Source organism: Cyanistes caeruleus, chromosome 5 (assembly GCF_971803275.1).
Source record: "Cyanistes caeruleus chromosome 5, bCyaCae1.hap1.1, whole genome shotgun sequence".
Classification (NCBI taxonomy): Eukaryota; Metazoa; Chordata; class Aves; order Passeriformes; family Paridae; genus Cyanistes; species Cyanistes caeruleus.
The window spans coordinates 26194536-26215843 of NC_141705.1; the positions used below are offsets into that span (position 1 = coordinate 26194536).

Consider the following 21308-nt stretch of genomic DNA (forward strand, 5'->3'; position numbering starts at 1 on the left):
AATAATATCCTGGAGCTGTACTGCAAATCAGTCTTTACTTGAAATACTTGTCAGTAAATGTCATAGTTCCTGCATTGCCTCAGTACGTATGGCATTTATCTGCATTTTGCTTTGAATCATCTTTGTTGTTGGAACCATAAGGTTGTTGTGCTGCAACACAACAGCTGGGAGTTCATAAAATACATGTTTATGAGCAATGTTTAATATGTTAAAAGTCTATGAAAAAATGAATTGCTTATATTTTTACAGGTTTTATAATGCTATGTATTGGAGTAGACTTTCTAACAGGACCCAAGAAAGACCTTAGCTCTGTCTTTGAAGTGAAAAGCAATCAAAAACCATTCTTCAAAAGGAGTAAAAAGTGTATTAAACTATGTAAGTATAATTTTAGTTACTTTTCTGCATGACTCTAAGAATACTGTCTGAGGAAAAAAGACAAAACGCTGTAGAGTATTTTCTGAGATGTGTTAGAAATTGTTTTTTTGGTACTAGTTTGAGACAGACTGGTGGATGGTATTTCCCTAGCTCCAGGTAAATGATGACATGTACTACTGGAGGAACTGACTCACTGTGATTATGACTGACAGAGGCTACTCCTAATGGAATGCGTTAAACAGAGACAAGAAACTGGGCAAAAAAACAAATGTGAAAATGGATCCAGCATCATTTGTGGTTTCATTTTAGTGGCTGAGGAGGAGGCCTCTCTGGGTCTTGGCATTACATTGTGTGTACAAAAGATATGAATGATTTCCCAGCCATTCAGTATGGCAATCTTGAAGCGGTGCAGTGTGACAGCACAGATTTTCAGATTGTATGTATGAGGTCTGCTTTTTTCCTTAGGTTTTTAAGAGAAATGAAAATCAAATGTTTGAAGTTTTATCACTTTTTGGCTTTTAAACCAGACAAATATTTTCAACCATTTCTCTACAATCATTTGAATTCCTGATTTGTTTTCAGTGTCAGCTTACTGTTTCTAAAGAAGAATGTCTATCTATAGTGTGAAGTTTGGTAGAGGAATAAAATGCTAGGCATGAGGGCATGGTAACCCTACAGAGATCAGGATGCTGAAGATTCCAATTCCTGCATCCTTTCTTCTATGACTTTGGAGCAAATCGCCTGCCATTTGTGTACATTTTGCTGTATTTGGGAATAGGAGAGAGTAGTGCTTCACAGTTTTTCAGGGCTGTTTCTGGAATCTTTATGGAGGTCTTTATCCTGTATACTCAGGGGCCAAAAGAATGTGGCCTGCGAGAGTTTGTGTGTCAGAGACAACATGAGCACCATTTCAAGTGGTTTGAATATTACTGCTAAGAAACATTTCACAAAAGTAAATTCATATTTAAAAATACTACCAGTCACGAAGTGCAGCCTTTGCTCAGCTAATATTGTAATGTTGCAGCAGTACCTCTTGTACTTCCTCATCATGCCCAGACTTGTACTGTTTCTCAGCTTCCATTCTAAGAACCTTTGTGTCTTGCAGAGTATGAAATTGCTTGACATGTGCTAGTATAAGCAGCATGTCTTTCTTCCTGACATTACATTACAATACAATTAAATGTATTGTATGTATTAAATTTTACCCAAAACAATTCCAGAAAACTTGCCTTAAAATAGTTTAACATCTTTTTAAATACATGAAAGAACAAACTGGAGTTACTAAAATCATTGTAGATAGCATATGCCACTGTGTAAATAGAGTAACTGCAGAGGGCTTTGATCATCAAATTACATTGTGCTGACTGGTGAGAGCTTCTAAGTGCACACTGTGGTTGTTTGTAATGCTACAGGAGCAATTAGAAAGCTCTGAATATGCTTTCTATGAAGCTGCACTGTCTTTCCAAGAGTATGTCAAACAAATGACCACTCCGTAAGTCCGGCAAGAGTCACATCTTTCTGACATCTGACATTTCAGCAAAGTAAACTAAAATTTATTCCACACATTGTATTAATACAAGACAAAAATTGTGCACTACAAATGCATACTTGCACACAGAGAGGAAAACACGGAAGGGTTTTCCCTTCATGTTCTAATTCATGTCCTATAATGAATTATTTGCTAGGAGTAATTTTTACATAACTATTCCAAGGAGTTTTGGTACCTTTTATCTGCTCAGCATGTTGTGTTTTGGAGAGTGTCTGTCGTTCTGATTGGGAACGGCGATAAAGAACGACATGGACTCTCAAGGGGGTCACAACACGAGAATTCTCTGGTTTATTACTTCAGGCCTGTTTTATAGACTGGTACGTGGAAGGTACAGAAAAGAAACTCTTATTGGTTAGCAAAGTGCTACATCACTATCATTGGTCAGGGGGCTCACCACCCCCCTGACTTTCTCCTGCAAGGAAAACAAGAGGACAGACAAACAGCACCTGGCAGTTGTTTTCTGTCTCTGAGGATTGTTTTGAAATCCTCCTATGAATTTCCCAGGCTAGCTTCTCAGGCAGGACTGAGAGGCCATGGGCCTGCAGCCTGCTCCAAAGCTAGCATCCATAAGTGTACTTGTACACATATGCATATTCTGCATGCATAGATACTGCCTTGATCTGGTGTTGTCATTTAAACCGACACATTTCTTATTCTGTGAATAGCACTCCTTAGAATAACAATGTCCTGTTTAACAGCAATAATAACATTATTTTTCTCGAATTAAAAACATTTTTTTGGTGTTTTTCTATTTCAAGTATTGTGGCTGTTTGTTGGTGTTGGTTTGCTTGGATTGGGTTTACGTTATAAAACTTACCGGAAGAAGCTGGGCCAAGGGGTGAGTAGGGTGCTTGGAGAATGGTAACTTTCAAGTATACAGTAAAATGTGTGTGTGATAGCTTATGTATGTTAGTTGTTGCTAAAGAAATCTTCGTAACCAAGTATTCAGATAAACTAATGCAGAAATGAAAATGCAAAAATTTAATTTATAAATTCACGTCCAATTGAAATGTCTGGGTCTTTGAAGATTCATAGTGATCCTATGAAGGAAAAATATTTTGAAAATTTGAGAGATTCTTGTCTCATATGTTCAATTTGAACATTACTTTTATAAATCAGTTTATTTCAACTCTATGGAAACTGGACAATGCTGTTAGCAGCCTAATCTCATGTAGGGGGAGTTTGAACGGATAACTTCCTGAGATTTCTTCCAGATGAAGGAATTCTGTGATTCTCCATTATATCATAATTCTGAATTGAAGCTGCCTGAAAAGTTGGTTGACATAGATTAGACTTAGACTAGGTATGGAAATTGGATAAAAATTTGAAGATTCCAGTTTTCTGTCTTGCAAGAAAATAGGTATTGCAAAGGTAATAAATAACAAGATGGTTAACACTCATGGAGTTCCATGTTAGATTCACAAATGCACACAGATTTATATGGTTGGCCTTTTTGCAATTAATTCAAGTTTGTAGTACCTTGTGTGGCAAAATGTGGTCAACTTACGAAGCTCCTCTTCATAAGATAAAAAAATGCATTGTCTCTTTCCTCTTCATTTATTTACTGTAATTTATACAACTTCATTTTAAGTATTATGACTTTTATTCCCTTGTTAATAGCAGATTTAGTTTTTTTGTAATTCTTTACAGCTTTATTAGGAAAATACATTGGATAAACCATCTCTTCTTGTATTTCTCTTATGGCACCACGTGTCTGGTGTTGTTTACTGCAAAGCTATAATATGTAAAATTCAAATTTTATTTCACTTTTTTCCATTTATTTTTTGAGGTTCCAAAAAGAGATTTCTCTGCTATGATCTGGCCTTTTAGGTTTGGATATGACAATGAAGGATGGTCTAATTTGGAAGGATCAGCTAATCTGCTTAATCAGACAGGTAACTCTTTTTTTCCCTACTTCATTTCTATTTTGGAGGATTCATCTGAAGAGACAAAAGTGAAAACACCTGCTTGGTAATGGAGGCCATTTTTGCATTAACACAAGAACCTGTGTTTAGTTGTTTTCTCCTCAATTTGTGAACTGTTCCAATACAGTCACTTCAGTCAAAAATCCATTTGCAGAGGTGATAATTTGTTTATATATTTTAAAGAGGTTTCTGGTCAGAGGAAACATTTTATTTCCTGTGTAGATTTTTCTTCTCATGTTGCTGGTGAGTTACTTGTCTGTAGAGAAATTCTTTGCATAAATGAAATAATATCCTTTTAGAAAGAATACGATGGTATTTACAAAGTAAATATACTTTTAGATCAAATGCAATGTTTTATAACTTCTCTGCGTCTTTTTTTTTTATGTGAAGCATTATGTAATTCCTAAAGGGAGTGAAATTCAAATGCCATAAACAATGAATGCAGAGAAAAAACAGACAAGTCTGTTTCCATCACAGAACCACAGCAATGTATAAAAGAAAAGTAGCGATTGCAGCTTGGTTGTCATGATTTTATTGTAAAGAAGAGTGTCTAAACTTTTGCTCATGGGCAGGATTTTGGTTGGAAAACTAGCTATAGGAAATAAAGAATTTGGACTCAAGATGAGTGCCATTGCAGAGGGCATTGAAAGGGATTGGCCAATAGTGCTTGTAGGTGTTACTTTTTTCCTGCGTTATCCATGAGATAGGGTAGATAGGGGACTGACAGTTTAAGATCTAAAGCAGTTCAGGGAGTTAGGAAATGTCCATGCTGCAATTCCAGCATTTGTTGTTCTCCAGTCCACCATGGGATTTTCCTGACCAGCTCAGGCTTTACAAACCCAAGCAATGAAAAGGCACCAACAGGTGCTCCTGTGCAAGTCTTGATTTTGTGGCATATGTACACAAGGAGTTAGTGAAGAGTGAAGAGAGTGATTTTAATCTCGTTCCCTTTATTGTCCCATGACCAAAGGTCAAGAGAGCTGTGCTATGTTGGCTGTCTGGTGATACGAGAAAACAGCCAGTACATTTAATTAATTGAAATTTGGAGTATTCTTCTACATAAGTGATTCCATAGTTCACGTCTGGGTGGTTATTTAATCTTTGCATATTTATTTATGAATTTTAAAGAATGCATTCATTTCTGCTACCTATAGTTTAAATTAATGAATATTAGAAAAAGTGATTACCTGGTTATGTCCATTGTCATTTCTTAAGGGTAATGAAATATCACTTCTAAAAAAGACAATTGGTAAGTCAAAAAGGCAGCAAAATCCAAAATATAAGTTAATAAATCATAATTTCTAATAGGTGAAAATGGTATTCTAAAGTTTTATGATACATTTATGTTATTATATAAAATACTACATTAATGTTGTCAGTAAATGCATTCAGAGTTTGGCTAGAAATTCCTTTAGGAAGAGTTCCTGATTTTGAGAGCCATAGAGAAAAGAGTGGCTATCTGCTTTAGGATAGGGGTTGTCTTTAAAGGTGTGGTGGTGTGCATTCCTTGCACACCTCTCTTTTTGAATAGCAAAGATGCAACATGTAATGGCTTTTGTGACTGGAATTTCGGTTTGCCCTGGAGGGATCTTACCTCAACCTTTCTTAATGGTTTCACTTACTGTTTCTGTGATCAGCATGTATGCTAATGATAGAGAAGGAAAATCCTGGGAATCCACTTAAGAAGTCTGAGCTCCTATTTTCCATGATGACAGTGCTTTACACTGCTGCATAAGATATTTCAAAAGCAAAAAAATCTTCTGTGGTGCTGGATGGTCATAAGTCCTTATGAAAGCGCTGTGGATAAAGTGGTGACTCAATTTGCCTTCCTGTGTAGAAGAGCACTCTAAAAGGGGCACAATTGCAGCAAGAAGGGAGCATTTAGAGCACTTGCTGCTGCTGCAGCTGTACTGACTGGCTGCTCAAGCTGAGTCTGAATGGTTCAGCCATCCTGTCGGCAGCTTGCAGACTCCCACCTTCCTTCAGCATGGGCAGGTGTTTCTTAGATACCAGTTCCTCAAGGGAACTGTATCCTGCAGTTAAAATATAGGGGAACCCATTATGTTCCCCTGGCAGAACCACACATCTGCATGTAAACAGGGAGGGACCACAGTGCTATGGGAAAGTGAGGTGACTGCAGATCGTCAGCAATTCACTGGAGCTGCGAACCCTTCTGTTACCATGTCTTGAAGCTGTTGCAAGGTTGCTCTGGGCTGAATAATTATTTTGGCAACAGCATCTAGCTGTGTCTTGCACAGGACCCTTAGAAGCACAATAGGATTTGGTAGATGAAGGGAAGTGCAGATGTGCTATGTAGTGTTTGTACATCAAATTGAAAGCAGTAGGCTTGCTATTGTGCTGTTAATCTGTGTGTGCGTAGTATCTCTAATGCTTTTGAAGTGCCACGAGGTCTGCGCAGGCCAGCTGTATTCTGCAGTCGCGCGTATCTCTGGTTATGCACCAGGGATCAGCCATGGCAAGCAGAGTTCATGCAAAGTGCATCTTCATCAGATTTTGAGTGGCCTGCAGTAGCCAAAAATTTGGGCATGACTTTGTTGCCAACATTAATTTACCTTGACTGACCCCTGAAGGGCTTGTGTCCATCCTCCTGTAATCAAAAGGGAAATAATGACATTAGGTAGCTATTTGTAAGTCCCATTTCTAGGTAACAGTTATAAATGTGAAAAAATTTTCTTTTTTTCCCTCCCATCTTAGAAGCAGATTTTATCACTATTATAGAGAGTGATGCCTCTAAACCATTCATTGGAAACCATGACCCAACAATGTGGCTAGGAGAAAGACTGGGATTTTATACAGATTTTGGTCCAAGCACAAGAGATCACACTTGGGGGTGAGTCATCTTTACATCCACAGTGACAGTAAATAGATGTAAATATATTGCCCAATACAAACTGCACTAATACAGAAGGAAGGAGTAGTTGGAATAGTAATCACTGTAATCACTTGTTGAAGCTTGTCCTTTAGGAACAGGCTTTGATTCATTAGCATTACTATGGTATGAGAATTTTATATTTCAGACTTAAAAATACGATAGCAGTTGGAAAATGTAGTGCATCAGGAGGTATGAAAAATTTTGAATTTATTAAATCTAGTTTGGCCTGTATAACGGGAAATGGGAATAGAAAGGTGCATGTCTGTTTGACCAGGTATTTTGTGTCTAATTTTACCTTAATGTTTGACCAGCTACCAGTTGCCTATCTTTAAATATCTTTGTCCTCTGGAAGAATACTGGCATATAATATATATTTTTTTTCTTTTTTTTTAAGGGGGATATACACATCTGTATGGCAGATGGAACTTTGAACTGATGTTGCAATGGCTATTTAATTTTTGCCATATGTGAGGGACATTTAGTAACTTTCTTCTTCCAGACTCTGTCTATTTGAGTCAGAATAGGGCAAAGAAGTTATTCTCTGAGATTTTATTAATGAAATACCATGAAAAACCTGATGCAAAATGTCCAAACAGAAGCTGAAAAAATACATATCTTCCATTTTAAAGGTGCATTTCTACCTACTTCCACTTTTAATAAAACACCTTTTAATTTCTGCTAGTATAAAATTTTGTTTTGTCTGAAATACAGATCATGAAAAGCTCAGTGAAAGAACATATTTATGGAATTATATTCTTAGGGTAGGAATTAACTTGATAATATACTTTTAGACATGTAGTTAAGCAGTATTTTAGAGTGAACGTTTCTATATTCAGAAAAATCCACTAGAGATAGTTTGTATTCTGCTCTTTAGTTTTTTTCAGTGACTGTTCATCTTCTGCTCACATTTATCTTCTTGGTTTACACCTTTGATGCTTGTGAATCATAAAATGTAACTCTTTGCCTCTCCTCATGTAGGATTATGGCACTATCCAGGTATCCAATTGTAAAATCGACCCATCACCTCCTTCCATCTCCAGAGGGAGAGATTGCACCTGCCATCTCCCTGACTGTCAACTTCACAGGGAAGCTGGTTGATTTTGTTGTTGCTCACTTCGGAAATGAAGAGTGCGTATTTTACTTATTTTTACATAGAGTGTAGAAAGTCATGTAATGGAATTTGCAAACTTCTGGGATTTCTTTTGTACCCTTTAAAATCTGCTGCTGGAATACTGGTTCTAGCAGGGCACCTTTGAAGAAATACTATGACAGTTTAAAATTGGTTAAACTACTGTTTTAAAATTTTGAAGCATTTTTTAAGGTAGGGCAAGTGTGTCATGCAAAACTCGGTTGAACCTACTATCTGAATTACTAGGGATTTAAAGATACAGTTCTGCAAAGTCATAACAAATGATAGGGCCACAGATGCATCTCCATGTAGGATAGCATCCTTCTGACTTTTTGCATATGGAATAGATGCATTACATTACACAATGAGTGCAGATAGGTATAGTTAGAGATAGACAGCTTTAATGGAAAAATGTTATTTTTTTTTTAAAAAAAGTGACAAATCTGAAACCTCTAAGAAAGGACAGTGTTGAAACAGCAGCATAAATACCCATTCGTGTTCTTCTGAGAGTATGCAAGTGGAAATAGGAGGTCTGATCTCTGAATTCAGAAAAGCAGTATTATACCAATAAGGCAAATAAGTGATGGAAAAGAATAAGGCATATATTTCAGTTCTTGAAAGCAATGTTTTTATTACTCATGTGTAATGAATATTAATAAGAGAGAGGTTTGTGAATGCTCCATACAGCTATAATTTCTGTTATATTTGGTGTGATATCTAGTATGTTTCTGGCTAGGTAGTAAGATTTGGAATTTAAGAAAAAAATTGTTACAATTCATGGAGAGGCAAATTTATGGATAGGGTACAGATATTATAACACAATGAAGCTGCTCAGAATACCATAGGAATTCTCTGTATCCCATTTCCTTCCTCTGAGTAGAAGCTGCATCAAACCTGCAAATTGTTTATAGATTTTCCATTTATTAAACAAATATGGTTGTCAGAAATCACTCCCCAGTTTTAACTCTAGAAAGGAATTTAATTCTGTGCCTTATACAGGTGATTAGACTTGCCTGTCTGAGAAACTGTTTGTCAAAGTAGAAGAAAATAACACTGTATTATCCCCTCTCAAAGGAATGAGATAAAGATGAAGGAGAAAATATGAGGAGACACATGGGAAATGAGCAAATTGGATTGTGTTTTAGAGAGGAATGAATTTGTAACTAAATACTGCACATAACTGCTCATTTTTAGTATTTTTTTCTTCTGCTGCTTAAGGTGACATAGACTACAGAACAGTGGATAACTAGGGTTGTTTTTTAAATATGATTTTTAAAATGTGGGACTGTAACTGTGCCTGTGCCTTTAAAAGATCCCATCTTCTGGAGAGGGGCATTCTGGAAAGAGCAGTTAGCTGAGCAGGTAACTTCACATATACCTAGGTCAGACTTCTTCTTAACTGTTTGGGGTTTTTTGTCTCCTGTCTGTGTGCTCTTTCTCCCTAGTACAGTTGCTTCAGGCAGAAGTACCACTATTTAGAAAGCAAAGCTGCTTTCTAAATTGTAAATAGCTGTCTTCTTTTGGGTTTACAGGTTCCAAAATCAGCTCTCTCTGTCAATGTTATTTAGTCCAGACTACCAAAATACAGAAGGCAGCATGATTTATACAACTGTTTAAAGTCACTAACATAAAGAATCATAGAAAGAGAACTGCTTTTGCATTATTTTATGACAAATCCAAGGACAGGGAATGGGATCCAATGAAGCATTTTACCAGGCTCCACTTACGCTATCGCTATGTTGTTATCATGTTGGAACTCTTGTGTAAATCTTGTTAAAGAGATGTGAAATACAGGCCAAATGTAATTAAGTAATGCTAATAGGATGATGTAACTCTAGTTACATTTCATAAATTATGGCACCCAGGCTTGAAGACTTTATTTACTGTGATCTATCCATAAGAAAATTTTTTTTAGCATTTAAGTTCTTTGTTATACACTTGTGCTAGCACAGTTAAATTTTAAGTGCAAGCAGAGACAAGGTCTTATATAACCAAAACACTAACACTGACATTTCCTAGTGATGGTATCAGTATTAAAAACAAAACAGTAATAGAAAATGTTCTTCCTGTAATGGATAGAAAGAAAATGTGAATTACATCTACCATGACCGTGTGGCTTTTATCAAATGCAGCAGATAATTTTGAATCAATGAGATTTCTGTAAACTTTCATACTCTCTAATACTGAGCAACAAAAATTGTACCAGATTGATTTGTGGTTTATTATGTCATAGCACAAAGATTGTGAGATAAAATGTCTTAAAGTCTTTCCCATTTCTTTCAGAGAGGACTTGGATAGAAAACTCCAAGCAATAGCTGTTTCAAACCTATTGAAGACTAGCTCTAAGCAGGTTGTATTTCTAGGGTACATCACTTCAGCTCCTGGATCCAGAGACTATAATGAATTAATAAAAAATGGAAATGTGCAGGTAATATAAAAATACCGCATATTTAGAGAAAATATATATTGGAAGCACTCAGCTTAGTATTTCAAACTAGTAACTTAAATATAGGCAGAGAAGAAAACACAAGCCCATTTTCAAATACAGTCTTTAGCTACCACAGGATATCTTGCAGAGAAGGTGGAGTTACACCGTGAAAGAACAAGAGGCAATGGACAGCAGCTGCCTCAAGGGAGCTAATGTCATTTAGAAGAAATAAAAAGTTGCAGGGTTGTCAAAGATTAGAACAGGGGCCTGGTGAAGTTGTGAAACATTCATCCTTGGAGATATTCAAAAGTTAGCTCCATAAGGCCCTGAGCAACCTGCCTGAAGTGACTTTTACCAGGGTTAGGTGACCTCCAGGCATCCTCTAATTCTGTGATTCTTTTGTTTTAAAAATGAGCTCCTCATCAAGAGATATCAAAAAATTGTCTGATTTGTCCATGTCTAACAGTGAGGTTTTTCTTTCTGCCTTACTACAGTGTTTTAGGCAAAATATTTTTCTGCAGTGAGTTTGCACACTGCTCCTGTTATTGATTTAAAGCCTACCCAGATTAACATTTACCTTGTTTGTTTGACTTTTTTTCCCTTTCGCTTCTAGGATATTGACAGTACAGATAGGGACAGATGGTGTAGCTATATTATGTATCGTGGAGTAATAAGGTATGTTAAAGTGAATCACTTATTTGTAGGTTTAAATATCTTGATGGTTATTAGTTTCGTAATCATCTTTAAGTGATCGTGGAAGAGTCTTACATCCCTAAACTATTATTATGGGCAGTTGGATCTATCATAAAATTATATGAAACATTGTTCTTAGGATCACAAGAACTGGTATATCTCTGAATATATTTTGCTAAGACACTATTGCAGGTTTCATCATTCTGCATCAAAAGTCTTCAGATCTACTCTGCTTTGGTAACATAAAACTACATTTTTCCAAAGCTCTAGCTTTGCAACTTCATTCTAAAATGTGAATGCTAAGACCTAATTTTTATGTGACACAGAAGATAGAAATTTTGAACTATGATTTTGTGGAAGCAAAATGCTGATCTAATCCAGCCAGTCTTTATGCTGGATTTAGTGGAAACTTGAACTGTGTAAGCTTGGGGCACAGGACCTATGCACTCCATATCTTTTAATACCAAATTGCTTGTAAATCATGTTTGTACTGGAATGGAATTCAGCTTATGCTGAATAAACTATGCAAATTCTGCAGTGTTCACGAGTCATAAACTTGATAGCTATCTTAACGGTATTGAGTAAAAAAAAGAAAAAAAGGCAACCAAAAAAACTCAACTAAAACTCTATTTGCAATTTGAATTTTTCTCATTATTCATTCAGCTGATGCTTGAGTTTCTTTCATGAATATTGAAACCTTTTCAGTGAAAATTTGGTGAGCTTATACCTGCATTCATATTCTAAAGCTGTATTTTTTAAAAAAGGCTTTTAGACATAGAACTTATTTTTACTGTGAAACACGGTTTTTCAGTTTTTATGCTTGTGACATGGTGTTATGATCCTGTTTGTGGAGAACTTTCAGTTTTTTGAAGGCAAGATTCACAGAAATGGAACATTGTGTTGATAAGTTCAAGCACAACTCCTGGGAAAAAAAAAAAAAAAAGATACATTAAGAATGTGTTGAAATTTTCTTGAGTTATTTCTTCAAACTAACTCATCTCATATTTGATAGGCTGGGTTATGCCCGCATATCTCATGCTGGTTTAAGTGATTCAGAAGTCCAGATGGCCAAATTTAGAATCCCAGATCACGTGGATAACTATGTGGACAATGATAGAATTGTCACTGATCCCAGCCAAGTTCCTGAGGACGTCCATTTCAATCCCAGGTCAGTGTGTCTCAGAGGAAATTAAGGGGATGATGTACCTGGCATCTTGTAAAAGAGAAGTCTAGGAACAAAATTATTTCTAAAGTGAGAGGCACTGATCAGTACCCAAATGAGCAGGAGAGTAGGAGTCAAGAACTTCTGTAATTTGTAATTCCATTTTTCCAATTGATTTGGCATATACCCTGGGAAAAACAGACTGTTTTATCACAGCATAAATTGCAAGTAATGCTCATTTCATCCAGGCAATTTCTGAGATTGTTTGATAGGGGTATTTGCCAAGTGGTGTGGTGATTCATTTGATAGCTGATGAAAGATCTCCCATGTTTCTCAGCACTTTGGAGATTGGGCTTTTAATATATTGTTACTCAGAATATCAAATACAATATATACATTAAATACTTTTTGCATAAGAATTTAAAAACATGCCATATAATTGGAGCAAAAATTAAAAAGAGTGCCTGAGGCAGTATGTTGCATGTGTCAAGAAGAAAAAAAAAAAAAGGACCAGGTTTTATGTAAAATATTTATTTATTTCTAAATTGCTGTCATTTTTCCACTGGTATTGCATAAGGAAGAGATAGAGAGAAAAAGATATTTATTCTAGTATTGATACCAGAGAAAAAGTCATCAAGTTTGTGATAGATGTTGCCACAGAGAGATAATTCCCAGTAATGTCATGTTTACTACTCCTAACATGCATAATGCAGAATATATTACTTTCTCATATACATCTAACAGTTGAGCTTACTCACTTCTTATGTACCACTCAGCCACTGGCTTTCTGTCTTAAGCAGGAGTTTGCCCAGACTTTTCCACATGATGGAACTTGCCTACAGTTAGCATTCACCTTCAGATTTTTCTCTATTGACTTCAGCACAGAATCTTGTCCTCATTTCTTTTGTCTGCCTATAATCAGAAAATGTTTACCCTATTGGAATAGATTTAGCTTTTTCCGATTAACTCTACTTCTTTAGAAATACAATGGCACTGCTCTTAAACATTACTTAGCACTGATATTTTGAATAAGTACTCCATTTTACTTTTGCAAGTCTGTCTACCATAATAGTCAGTTGTCAAAACTTTCACATTTAAATTTGGAATGAAAAACTATAATTTTCACCACGATTTTCAAAAGCAAAATGTACAATATTAATAACAGGGTTATTTTGACTATTTCGCTACTATGGGTGTTTAAATTGTATCTCCATTGAAACTGGAACTAAAAATGTAGCTTAGAATTTAAGTAGATAAATGCAAAACTCAGCTTTCTCATCTGGAGTTCCAATAATAGACTGCCTATAGCATCAGCAGAATCAATGTAATTAATTGTCTCCACTATACTCAAAAACCTTTAGTAGGAGAGGGTACTTAGAACCTGATTTACATTTAATAGAGACGGGGCCTGTTTCTGAAATAAATTGCCTAGGACATTCAGAAGTAGGGTAGCAATTGTATGATTTAATTGCTTGGGTTAAATAATGTTGTAATAGTATTGCTCTGTTGAATATTTTTCTTAGGTTTGGATCTTATAAAGATGGACACAATTATGTGCCTATTCATCACTTTCATATGAGCACTCCTAAATATTTTAAACGGACAAATTAGAGGAAGAAAATAAAATACTATTGAGACCAACAGGAAAAGTTTGCTGCTTGAAACTGAATTGGCAGTCCAAAGGACTATATTGTTTAAGGATGAGCAACTCCCATGCTGCACAACACTGTGAATGTCTATGCAGCTGCTGCCTTTCTTCTTCAATGAGCTGCCATCACTATGAGGGAGGGAAGATGCATGCATTTTGGTAAACTGGTATTTACCTTGGCCTTTTGTGGAGGTATCAAGTATCAGAGTGCTATTGCAATAAAAATCTCGGCCTTATGTTTTTCAAAATAGGAATGGAACTAGTGTATTTTTAAATTGGGAGAGATGCAGTAAGTATGTGTTTGAAGTGTGAGCATTTTCAACTCAAACAGTATTTACATCTGCTGCTATTCTACATTTTATTCTTAAATGACTTTTACAACAATTTGATGTTCATAATACTGGAGAAAAAGAGGTGACTTTAATAGACTTCATTTTATTAGAATATATATATTAGACATATATGGATATTAGACACTTCGATGTTTTTACAAAAGGGAGAGTACCTCTGAATAAGGATGGTTATGAGATACATGAACACACTGACAAAGAATTAAAAACAATCATGCTCAACATAACGAGGTTTCTGAGAAGGGAGAAAAGTTGGTTGTAACTTTTACTTAAAATGAACCATAATAAAGAAAAAAAAAAAAAAAAAGAAAAAGATGTGACACTGTGTAAAATGTTGTCTTCTCAGGGTCTCGTGGCAATGGGTTTTATATTTAGCTCCTGATCCTTCAGTATATGTGCAGAGCTTCCCTTTAACAACGAGGACATCTTCAGTGTTGTCCAAAGGATGTTTCCTGCTTGTGAGAAACATGTTAGGTAAATTAAGTGATACATTCAATTTGGAAACCACATTTGTGACGTTGGTATTTAATACTGTGTGTTGTTCCAGTAATATCTAAGCATAACATAACTATAAGGAATAGGATATGTTGCAGGAAAGAGGCGGGATTCTTTTTTCTCCCTCTAAGTCTTTGCCATATACTTTTAAGAACAGCTTGACTGTACTCAATTTTATTGTTTCTCTATGTAAGCAAATAAAGGATGCGTTTTTACCACCCAGGGTTTCTTGTTCTGTGGAGTCAGCACCACACTTGTCACTTTATTCTGGTCACCTATCATTTTGCTCCCTGGTTTTTAGAGCTGTGTTTCTGAGGGTGAAACTGATCACTGGTCTTTGTGGACAGAGGATATCTGAAAGGCATTTAAAAGTCTCAGTGGTTATTTATTCATTATCTCAGATGTAACTGACAACCAGCTATTGTTGAAATAATTTTTCACCTATTGTCTGCGTGTCTTTACAAGCCCTCTGAACTTATTCTTTGTATGACTCTCCAGCAAGACAGGATAAATTATGTTGTGGACTGATACAAATTACTTTCTTTGTTCTTTTATTGCAGTTTTCTGCAAACACCAGTAGCCCTTGTCTCTTCTTCCTCCCAGCTTGCAAAAGCAGCTGGCACTGGCACCAGCATTGCACAGTGTTCTGAGTATCCTCATTTATTGTCAGCATGCTCTCATGCTAGCTCTGATGCAGAGCTAGCCATGTTCAGCCACAGGTTTGCCTTTTCATAGTCTGTAGAATACATAACATTATCTTGCCACATTACTTAACATTCTCCACAGGCTGGCTTTGCAAATACCTTGTAATGTGAGCAGTTTATTAATGTGAAATGCAAGAAATGCTATGTATAAGTACAAAAATCTTGAAAACTCATGATTTTTTAACAATTAAAAAAATAGAATGGAGATATTTTTCAGGAAGCCAGATGCAAGTAACATGACTTGCATAACAGATCAGATTACACATCATATCTGTATGTAATCTTCAAAGTCTCTGAGCATATTTTGATGGATTTTTTACAGGATGCTCACCCCATTAGGAAGGTTCATGTTGATCACATGTAGTGAAAAAATCTAAAGTTTGAATATTCTCTTTTTCTAAGTAGCTTCTGTGGTTTAATGTATGTAATTGGTAGTTAATATTTGTTGACATTTGCACTATTTTATCAGAATGATTAAGAAAAAAACATCACCACAAACTGTTTGTATACTTGTTCTACTACTATGGTTAGAATGGGGAAGCTAAAACTAAATTTTATTTGTTCTTATATCTACACACTTATCCCTTGTATCTCAGCAGTTTAGAAAAATGTGCATTATATATCTAAGTCACAATCACTGTTTCCAGCTATGACAGAAATGTGCTAGAACAGGTCCTGCTGCAGGGGTGTGTGACTAATCTTTTAGTTTTCTAGTCATACTCTCTTCATCTCAGCTTTCATAAGAAAGTATGTTATGAAAGAAAAGGTTTGTGGGTATCTTTATGCATTCAGAGATGGCATGCAAAGAAAAAATGTATAAAATAAGCAGTATTTACTAAAGGTTTGAACTTTTGCTTGTGGTAAAAGTTCTAGATTATATAAATCTGACTTCTAAAAACAATATGTATTCTGTTGTACTCCAAATCACATCCTCTGAAATTCTGTGCAGGTCAGTTGAAGTTAGTAGGAATGTACAGGAAGAGACAGCAGTATACCAGTGTGTGTCTTGGAACAAAAAAAGAACTCCAGGTAACCTATATGAGAGCAACTTCTGAGAGTAATTGTGCTGGATTCTTTAGCAGGGTGGAGACTCCAGTCTCCTCTTACAGATATATTCCTGTCTTGACTCAGGCACAGTGACCCTGTGACTGTTGTTACAGAGCAGTCCAAAACCTGGGAGCTCCAGTTCAAACCTCTTGGGCTAAGAAAATCCTGAAATTGCTATTTCCCATTTTCAAAAACAGTGTTGCAGCTACAAACTGAGCAAGAATTGGACACACCCTTTGGTTTTGAATCAGAGTTGATGTTACTGAAACAAGTTGTTGCAGCTTAAATTTACAGGCAGCCAGTTCCCACCTGTCTCACTGAAACAGAACACTGAGAATGTTCACAGTCCTCTGCTGATAGTGAGGGAGCTTTGTGGCCCCAGATAGAGTTGCTGGCTGTTTTGATGTACCCCCAGGGCTCAGGAAGAAATTCTTACCTGCACTCAAGCTTGGCTACTTGGAGTTGCCTCATGATGAATGAAGAAAATGTAAAATTTTAAACTGAAGCTGAAAGAAAACGATAACTGGAATGTAAGAATTTAAGTATGAACTGCCCTAACATGACTTTTCTCATGTGTGTAAGATGACATTTGTTTGCAGGACATTATTGAAGGACCTGTGGGCCAAAGTAACATGGAACAAGTTAGAGAACAGGCCTTTCCACTTTAACAGGGAACATAGCATGGGTGCATAGGACTGGGAGATTAAAACGAGATGAACTGTTTAATGAGTAGTGCTTTCAAGGAGTTTGTATAATCTGCAGCTGCTGCTTTCTGCCACTTGAGGTCCTCAATTAGTAATAATTAGTACAGTTTGCTGATACCAAGCAGGAATAACTCACACGTGTTAAGCTTTTTCATTGTAACTCTGAGGATGAAAATTCTTTTCCAGAAGCATTACACAAAGCTGTGTTGACTTGGGTATCAGCAACCTTTTCATATCTGCAAGTGATTTGGAACTATGATTGCTGGTCCTCTTGTAGGTACTTTGTTTATTTTCTTACAATACCCTGCACTGTGCTTTGTTGCTGCTTTATCTGCTTTCTAAATGTTCAGCAAATTTTTCTTTGTAATATTTTTCTTTTCAATACAATTCTCTTCCCCCTCTGACTTGTAAAACACATCATAGCTTGTGATTCTAGTGCTTAAAATTAACTTTCAAGCTTGTTTCTAATCAAAGCAACATGAATAAAAGTATTCAAGAGATACAATGGCTTTAGCAATCTGGAGTCTGATATTCCTTTTGGAATTTCTTTCTCAAAGATGCATCTGCACTGTTTCCTGATAGTGAAGAAGATATAACTGTGTAAATGGCTCCTCTTTCTCATCTTATCAAGTATTTTTCACAGTCCACAATTAAATTTTTTATGTGTTGCCATTTTAGCTATCAATTAAAAAAAACAATGCAAATATAAAAAAATCCAAAGAATGGCAGTATTTCTCCAGAAAAAAGAAAAAAATGTCTGCAGTTTCAAGTTTGCTCTAACAGTGTGTAAAGTGGCAGATGCATTTGCTGCCACTCTTCACTTCCATGGTTTGTTATTCCTTTCCTGTGCATTGATGGGAGCACTTGCACATATGTGTAGTAAGCCAGATCTGGATATTCAGCTGGCCGGGAAAACAAACAAATAAACAAAACTAAATTAAGTGTTGAGGGGAGTTTTGTTTTGGGATTTTTTGCTTTTTGAGAGCATTGAGGACAGCCTTGCTCTTTCACCTACCTTGCTATTTAGCTGTCCAAGTGATTGCATTGGCACAAAAGAAAGGATGCCAGGAGGTATTAATATTAAGACACTAATGGTGGAACTGCTTAAGCTGTCTCTGTCCATGTGGTGGTTCCACCCTGGCTAGATGCCAGATGCCCACCAAAGTCACTCTATCACTTCCCTGTGCAACTGGACAGGGGAGAGAAAATATAGTGGATGACTTGTGGATTGAGATAAGAACAGGGAGCGATCACTCACTCAGTATTATTGGCAGAACAGACTTGACTTATAGAAATTAATTGAATTTTTTGCCAATCAAAATCAGAGCAGGACAATGAGAAATAAAACGAATCTTAGGAGCACCTTTCTCCTGCCCCTCCCTTCTTTCTGGGCTTAACTTTATCCTAAATTTTCTGCTCCTCCCACACAGTGGCTCAGGGATATAGGGAATGGGGATTATAGTCAGTTTTTCACATGTTGTTTCTCCTGTGCTTTCTCCTCAGGGAGAGGAGGCCTTCAGCTGCTCCAGTGTGGGGTCCCTCCCATGGGATACAGTCCTACTCAAATTACTCCAGCCTGAGTTCTTCTCATGAATTGCCGTTCTTCATGAACTGCTCCAATGTGGGTCACTCTTCCATGGGGTGCAGTCCTTCAGAAACAGGCTGCTCCAGCCTAGATCTCCCACAGGGTCACAAGTCCTATCGGGATCCTGCTCCAGTGTGGGCTTTCCACGGGGGCACACCTTTATTTTGGGCATCCACCTGCTGCAGTGGGGGGTTCTCCACAGGCTATGTAGGTGGATTATGACAACCCTGTGGAGCTCCACTACAGCCTGCAGGGGAATATCAGTTCTACCACCTGAAGCACCTCCTCCCCTTCCTTTACTGACCCTGGTGTCTGCAGAGCTGTTTCTATCATGTACTCTCACTCCTCACTTCTCTGGCCACAATTACATCTGTGCCTTAACTTTTTTTGCTTCTTAAATATGTTACCACAGAGGCATTACCCCATCACTGATTTGTCTGTCTTGGAGTTGTCTGGCCTTGGCTCTGTCAGACACAGGGGAAGTTTCTAGCAGCTTCTCACAGAAGCCGCTTCTGTAGTCCTTCTGCTATCAGAACCTTGCCAAGCGACTCAATACAATGATTGATCAGCCATGACCTGACTGATCTGCTCTATGTAAAATGAAGCATTTCTTCATTTTATAAACTCAGGCTTCAGAAAGGAAATACAGGCCTGATTTTGTAGCATCTGCTGGCTTGGAGACCTCCATAGTGGTTTACAGCTGGTGGTAACAAAGAGGATAATTTATAACTTCTTGAGGTTGGACTGAAGGTGCATATTTTAATGGATCTTGTCTTGTGGGGCAGGCCTTTTCTGGCTGATGCATGTTTAGCAGGCAGAAGCTAAGAAAACAAAGTTTATTTTATGTTTCCCTGTGGATTTCTTTGCAGATCTCGTTTTTAAGGGTCAGGGATTGTGCATTCAAAAATATATTGAAGTTTTGCTTGTCAAACCTATTTGCTTTAGAATTTATAATGGAAGTAGTTACAGAAGCTGTAGTCTAAGGAAATATTTTTAAGGCCAAGTTGCATCTTTAATTTTAGACTAATATAAAAGGGGGGAAAGTATAAACTTTTCTGTCTTCAGATATAACCAAAAAGGGTTTTTCTGTGGCACCTTTCTTTGTATCAATTTACAACTTTGTAAAGCATGGAAGAAGTTTTATTTTTGAATACATTTTTATTCTGAACTAGCAGCCTGCATGCTTTTTATGGTCAAGTGAACAAACAGACACCCCTAAAGGAATTGTTCCTCTTAAACCAGAGTTAGATCAGATGAACTGCTACTCATTGGTGCCCCTATTGGGTATAAGAACTTGGGATGACACATACTAATGTGAATGTCTGGCATGTGGGAGGTTATAGAACTACCAAAGAAGTGAAACCTAGCTTAATACTTGCATTGCTTTATAATTATTATTTTTTTTGCAGAGGTTTCATTGAATCATAGAATATTCTGAATTGGAAGGGGCCCACAAGGATCACTGAGTCCAGGTCTCAAGTAAATGGTTCATACAGAGACTGAACTCCAACCTTAGTGTTATTAACACCAACCAGCTGAGCTAAAGAAAAGATGGTGAAAATATCCTGAGGTAGAGGCAGGAAGTTCTATAGGAATAATTTCAACGAGTTCGTAAGTAAGAATTTCAAATAATGCATGCTTTCATTGCTCTGATGTGGGTTTTAGTACATGACTTTTGAAAAGTGGATTAATTTTCTTGTGGACTCCATCCTCTTTTTAAATCAGGCAGTGGAAAACATAAGCAAAATAAATCATCTGCACTTCCACATTCTGACTCACTGAGCAAGGCAAATCTTACAAAAAACCCAAAGAAACACAAATAGGCCTGTGATCAGTTAATTCAGGACTGCATATTAATGCATTACTCCAAAGGGACATTTACCTTAAATCTGGCACTACTTCACTACTTCTGGCACTCAGCTTCATAGTCCTTGACTTTCTTTTAACTTAACCTCTTAGCGGAAGGGTTTTTTCCATGACTCAGTTCTGTCTTTATAATTCTCGACTGTGCACAGACGCTGCTCTAGCAGTCTCCTCGCATCTGTGTTTCAGGACCGGGTACTGCCAGGGACGGCATTTATCCCTGCAACGACACGGGATGCCGAGCTCGCATGCTAAGCAGCAATGACCTGCCGGCTGTCTTCCTCCCCCGGCTCAGGGATGGCGACCTCTTTGTGCAAGGAGAGGGAAAGGAGGCTGGCTCCACGCGCTAGATTTCCAGGATCGAGAACAATACCTAGGGCCATGAGCCGCTGGCATGGTCCCGCAAGGAGCACTCTTGGCCCCAGGTTTCCCCACCGCCCATCCTGCCGCTGCTGTAACATTGACCTGACACTTGTATGCGTTCGGCTGGCGGTGGCAGCTTGCCATTTGTTCTCCTTTGGAAGAGGGAGATGGAAGAAATAAGGAAATCTTCCTAGACTAGCCGGTGTTTTCGCCACACCGTGTGGGGATCACGGAGCAACAAAAAAGTGCCGCAGTACACCACCCCCTACCCCGGCCCGGGCACTCCCTGCCCGCCCGCAGACCCTGAAGGGCGGGGCAGCCCCGAGGTCACGCCCCTTCCAAGATCAGCCAATCGTATCGGTATATGGGCGTGGCCATTTGTCCCCCATAGCCAA

General features: G+C 37.4%; 1 protein-coding gene across 3 annotated transcripts in view; it reads left to right on the forward strand.

Annotated features, from left to right (window-relative positions):
* The window catches only part of CWH43 (cell wall biogenesis 43 C-terminal homolog), a 28627-nt gene extending 13762 nt beyond the window's left edge, over positions 1 to 14865 (forward strand). For all 3 annotated transcript variants that reach the window (XM_023925247.2, XM_023925246.2, XM_086889552.1), the window contains 9 exons: positions 250 to 375; positions 2683 to 2762; positions 3714 to 3819; positions 6565 to 6700; positions 7721 to 7870; positions 10155 to 10299; positions 10913 to 10974; positions 12005 to 12160; positions 13678 to 14865. In XM_023925247.2, the coding sequence (XP_023781015.2) occupies positions 250 to 375; positions 2683 to 2762; positions 3714 to 3819; positions 6565 to 6700; positions 7721 to 7870; positions 10155 to 10299; positions 10913 to 10974; positions 12005 to 12160; positions 13678 to 13765 (1049 nt within the window). In that variant the 3' untranslated portion in view covers positions 13766 to 14865. The remainder of the gene's footprint in view (positions 1 to 249; positions 376 to 2682; positions 2763 to 3713; positions 3820 to 6564; positions 6701 to 7720; positions 7871 to 10154; positions 10300 to 10912; positions 10975 to 12004; positions 12161 to 13677) is intronic.
* The last annotated feature ends 6443 nt before the right edge of the window (positions 14866 to 21308 follow it).